General features: G+C 37.1%; 1 protein-coding gene across 1 annotated transcript in view; it reads right to left on the reverse strand.

Annotated features, from left to right (window-relative positions):
* Nucleotides 1-2,119: 2,119 nt before the first annotated feature.
* The window catches only part of REST (RE1-silencing transcription factor), a 19,813-nt gene continuing 15,912 nt past the window's right edge, over nucleotides 2,120-6,020 (reverse strand). The window contains exon 4 of the mRNA XM_008577870.1: nucleotides 2,120-4,303. Coding sequence (XP_008576092.1) covers nucleotides 2,142-4,303 — 2,162 coding nt within the window. The 3' untranslated portion in view covers nucleotides 2,120-2,141. The remainder of the gene's footprint in view (nucleotides 4,304-6,020) is intronic.

Genomic DNA, 6,020 nt, shown 5'->3' on the forward strand with positions numbered 1-6,020 from the left:
TTAAGATGGATCTTTTTCTATAACGTAAAAGGTAAATTAGATAAAATGTACCCATGAACATTAATACTAGTTGTTAGAAGCATTTAACTAGCTTTATAATTTAAATTTTAAAACATAAATATTTGCAGCTTGATTTTCTGTTGACAATGATTGTCGGAGCCTAAAATTCAACATTTACAAATTCGCATTCATGCACACAAAACACACACCATTATCACACAACTTACTCTTCATGTCTTGCGAGCATCTTCTGCTTCTTTAAATCTTTGGCCTCCCAGTCAATTCCAAGTTCAAACAACTTTTAACTCAAACTTCACTCTCAGATTTTTAACAAGTTTTCCACCCACATCAATGCTTTCCCTAATCTTTCATGTTGCACTGCCAAAATCTGAAACCTGCCTCAAAGAGACCAGATTTTTTTTTAAAAAATGAAATACAAAGAGGTTATTTCAAAATAGAGCATAGGAGGGCAGAATTTAAGATTTCCTATGGGGATCATACTTTATTTTTCTGCAATGAATAATTGCTACTAGTAAGAAAAATCCTGAGTTGGATTCTTTCATACTCTTTGGCAACTGGCCAAAGAATCTACAAAAAAGTTTTGGAGTATACGCCCTTTTTCATATAAAATGCCCCCATAGGAACACCAGGACAGCTGCAATTCATTTGAGGCCTCACCTGTAGAAAGAGGCTGTCACAGGGACAGCCAGGACACCCACGTATTTGTGGAGATCCCTGAGAAAGTATGATTTTTAAAAATCTGGACTGTACTTGGTTTCACCAGCCTTTTTCATTGTATTCCAAAGAAGTTGCTGCTAATCTGTCAGCACTCATGCTACCTATCTTATCCTAGGTTTGCCATACAACAGGCTATGGCTTCAGAATCTCCCAAGTGATATTCTGTGAAACTTGAATAATTTTGTCTCTTAATTCCAGGTTTACAGTTTCCAAATATCACTTACAGTTCTTTACTCAGTTGAATAGCCATATGGACACCAGTCATCTATGAGAAAAGGTTTTCCTCAGAGATATGATGATTTAACACTCAACAATTAAGAAATAGCTGTACCAAAACACACAACAAAAATAACTGACAATTGGTATTTGAGATAATAATTTGTTCAGTATGGAACTTAATTGTTTGCTCATTGCAAAATCAAAACTGAGAGCTGTGAATTTACTATATCCATTCAAAATAAATAACATATGAAATACAGATTCTGGCATACATATAAGATGTGAAAATCAAAATCAGTGGATTGAACCTGCATGTTTCATTTGCTCACAAACTTGCATACACTATTACTCTATTCTGCAAAAAAGACAATTGCAGCAAAGAAAAAGAAAACTGCCCCTTTTGCAAACTAGCCTAAAAGCATCCCTCCCAAAGAGGCAAAATAAACATGCATATATGTATAAAGTGTTACTGTTCAACACAAATGCTATTTCTAGAAAAAAATTTAACTGCATAGGTTAAAAAAAAAAAAAACAATGTGCAACATCTTAAGCCATTAAAGCACCAAAATAAAAAAACACACACACCAAAAAATCACTGTTTTTATGACAATTAACATACACATAAGAAATATTGATCAAAACTCAGGAAGTAAATACCTGGACTGATACAATGTCCACTGTTGGAAGAATTTTTCTTCAATTTAAATGTCTTTTCTCATCTCTAAAAAAAACAAAAAAACCTTAAAGTGCTAACTTTATATAAAGCAGGCAAATTCTTCAAGTAATTTGCTATTAAGTAAGCCAAATTTTATAGAGCTAAACAAGGAACTAAGAATAATCTAAAGCAAAACAGGAAGATAGACATGCAGAAAAAACTGACAAGTTGTAGCTGGACAATGCAAGAGAATGCTATTATACCATCTTGGCCTTCTCATTTCAATGAAACACATAAGCTAACAGATTTAAGTATCTGCTGGTTTAGTACACTAACTCCCTTGGATTTGCTAAAATCTATACAACAATCAACAGGTATACATAAAATCCTAAGGAAAAGAATGCCACTTAAAAAATCAATATTGGACACTCATTAAAGCAATCTTAAACAGTTGTCTACTACTATATAAATGAATATAAAATGTAATAGATCTTACAAACTAAGAACTGAAACCATGTCCGAAGTTTAATTACTCCTGCCCTTTAGCTGCTTTTTCAAGGAAGTACACATTAACCAAATGGCGGTTGAGGTGTTTGCTGTAATCTTTTTCCTTTCTAAAAGAACGATCACAAAAGATACAAACAAAATCTCCATCCACCACTTTGACTGCTAAGGCTTCCTTTGCATTTTTTCTATTAGTTTCTTGTGGAACTGGCCGAGCCCCATGCAATCCAGAATCATCACTACCCTCTGACATGTTGTCACTAAGGTCGCTTCCATCATGACTGTGGATGCCTTCATCTTCATCAATTTCCTGAGACTCATTTTCTGCTATGCTAACAGGAGGCGACACCAGAACAGTTTTGGACCCTGCTTCCTCTTCTTCTATTGGTGGGGGAAGAAGCAATGGTGAAACTCGTTCTTTAACTGCTGAGTTTTTACCAGGGAGATTCTCTGTTGTGTTCTGATCAGTGTCCGCTTCCATTTCACAAAGCACAGCGTCAGTCTGATGTTTACCATCTAAAGTTTCACTCTCTGCCATATTCAAGTTTTCTCCAAAGGATGAAACACGGGTAGATTCCTTGATACCAGCAGCAAGACCAGCTAGTCTCTTACCTGCCTCTTCTGCTTCTACTTTCTGAAAAAGGGCTTCTTTATTTCCTTCGCTCTCTTGGTCTTTTGGCACCTCTTCTTTTAAGTCTTCCTTTGGTAACAGTGGTGATGGTGGTAAGAGATCCTGTGAGTTTGCAATTTCCTTTAGAAGCTGGCTATCTTTAACAGGCACTAAACCAACTTCGATAAGGACCTGCTCTTTCTGTGCCATTTCACTCTGCACGTCGGATTTTTCCTTTTTATTATCTTTTCGGGAAGGAGACTTTCTGGGAATTGGCTCCATGTGAAGAGGAGGCTGTATGGGAGGAGGGGGCTCCTTGTGAACATCCTCCATCTGAACAACCTCCGTCTGAACAGGTTCCTTCTGAGCAACTTTTATCTGAACAGGCTCCATCTGAGCAGGCGCCATCTGAGCAACCTCCATGGGAGGCAGCAGTTCCATCTGAGCAGGCTCCTTCTGAACAACCTCAATGGGAGCAGGCTCCATGGGAAGAGGAAGCTCCGTCTGAGCAGGCTCCTTCTGAACAACCTCAATAGGAGCAGGCTCCATGGGAAGAGGAAGCTCCATTTGAGCAGCCCCCTTCTGAACAACCTCCATGGGAGCAAGTTCCATGGGAAGGGGCAGCTCCATTTGAGCAGGCCCTTTCTGATCAGCCTCCATGGGGACAGGCTCCACGGGAGGAGGCTCCACCTGAACAGGCTCCTTCTGAGCAGGTCCCTTCTGAGCAGCCCCCTTCTGAGCAGGCTCCTTCTGAGCTGGCCCCCTCTGAGCAGGCTTGCTGCTTTTTTTACTTGATTTATTTTTCAGAGGTTTCTTCTTTGTACTTTTTTTCATGCAGGTATTTTGCTTTTTATTCTCTTCCACTTTGCTGTCACCCTTTGGCAATTCCTGACTCTTTTTGGATTTGTTTTCTACCTTCTTTTTCTTTTTTGTTACAGGTTCCTCAACATTCACAGGATCATGTAAGGAATGGGTTTCAGCTTCCATCTTCCTTTTGCTTTTCTTGGTTTTACAGGATTTTTCTGAACTATTTCCTGTATATACATCCATTTCTTTAGTCTCTGTTGCTGATTTGCGAGTTCTGGTAGTCACTTGGATCGTTGAGACGTTACTACAAGGCTTTTTCTCTTTTGAAACATTTTCTCTTTTCTCTGCTTTTACAGACTTCTCATTTTTCTTTCCAGCCACATCCCCCTTTATTTTTGTCTGCTCTGTTTCTGTTTTTTCATTGGTAATATTGTGATCAGGCAAGTCAGCCTCTCGCTTTTTGGTTTTCTTTAGTTTTACTTTTGAGACATCCATTGTTTTATTAGGACAAGTAGGATGCTTGGATTTGAAATGATACTGTAGATTACACTTCTTGGAAGCTGCATAGTCGCATACAGGGCAATTAAACTGCCGTGGGTTAACATGTAGCTCTACATGTTTTTTGAAATTACTTCTATCTGCTGTTTTGTAGTCACAGTGTGGGCAATTAAGAGGTTTAGGCCCATTGTGAACCTGTCTTGCATGGCGAGTTACTTCATGTTGATTAGAGGCCACATAACTGCACTGATCACACTTAAATGGCTTCTCACCTGAAGGTAAACAACAGGTGTTAGAAAAGACACAGATATAGACATAAATTTAAGATTTATTAAAATATACATATAAGGAATTATATATGTAAAATAACCACAGACTATTGAAAAGACTGTATCATGCACCTTACATTTACCATATTTATTTGTATAACTTTTCTCTATCCCTTGACATTGACTCTCAAACCACAAGGAGGAATAATTTTCTCAGTCAACCATCATCTTCAAAAATGTTCAAGTTAGGGCTCTTAAGCACTGTCAAAGAACAGATATTCATCAAGAAGTACACAATTATTGGCAAAGTTCAGTTGGACTCTGGATGTTAATTTTGGGGAAAAGCCACTCAGAAAATTATCAATTCTAAAATTTGTTTATTGTTAAGTCAAATGTATAATGGAGTAGAATATAAAATCCCAACATTTGTAAGACAAATCTTAAGAGAAATGTCTTCCATCCTGGGCTATACTCCCAGACTTTAGGTACAAAATTATTAAAACTCTGCTTTATTTAGCATGAGGGAGCAGAGGGAGCAAAGGGCTTTCTCTTTAAATGTAACACTTTCGTCCATCATGGCAAAAGCTGAGTAAAGTTTTACTCAGCAAACTTGATCGATTTTTTCCCCTACCTTTTCCATAAAATGGGCAAAAAAACCAGGTAAATGAGAAGTGGCATACAAATAGATATGGTATATAAAATAAGCAAAGTGATAATCACAGATACATACAAAACCAGAACCATCCCCACCCCCAAATTAAAAGCATAAAAGTTAACACATTCTACCTGAATACATACCCATCTAGATCACACTCTAGTAAATATTACCAAATGGTATCCATACCCCACTGGTCCAATGGAATGCATAGTAGAAAAATGGAAATTGACATTTATGAAAATTAATCTCTCAAACATACTCAAATTCATATCAAATCTTATTAAAATTTTTCATAGAGCAAAACTCAGACACTAAGCAAAACCATGTAGATGTTAACCTTTACATGATTAGAAAATGTCTGGTGATAAAATATTCAATCCCAAAAACAAAAACTTATCCAGGTATATCAGATTGGGTATGTAGCTAATTGGACCACTCTTTTCCATGTTTGTCCAACAATATATTCATAAATAGGGAGGTTTTTTTTTTTTTTTTTTTTTTTTAAAGTGGGCAACCAAAAGAAAAATAAACAAATGGGATTATACCAAACTAAAAAGCTTCTGCATAGCAAAAGAAACAATTAACAGAGTGAAAGGACAATCAACAGAGTGGGAGAAAATATTTGCAAAATATACATCTGACAAAGGATTAATATCCAGAATATACAAGGAACTCAAACACCTGTACAAAAAAAAAACAAGCAACCCAATTAAAATATGGGCGAAAGAGCTAAATAGGCATTTCTGTAAGAAAGATATACAAATGGCCAACAGACATATGAAAAAATGCTCAACATCACTCAGCATTCAGGAAATGCAAATCAAAACCACACTGAGATATCATCTTACCCCAGTTAGGATGGCTAATATCCAGAACACTGTGAATGATAAATGCTGGTGAGGTTGCGAAGAAAAAGGAACTCTCATACATTGCTGGTGGGACTGCAAAATGGTGCAGCCTGTATGGAAATTGGTATGGAGGTTCCTCAAACAATTGCAGATAGATCTACCATATGACCCAGCTACCACATTTTCCGTATCCACTCATCTGATGATGGACATT

This window comes from Galeopterus variegatus, unplaced genomic scaffold, assembly GCF_000696425.1.
Source record: "Galeopterus variegatus unplaced genomic scaffold, G_variegatus-3.0.2 Scaffold1594, whole genome shotgun sequence".
NCBI classification, from domain to species: Eukaryota; Metazoa; Chordata; class Mammalia; order Dermoptera; family Cynocephalidae; genus Galeopterus; species Galeopterus variegatus.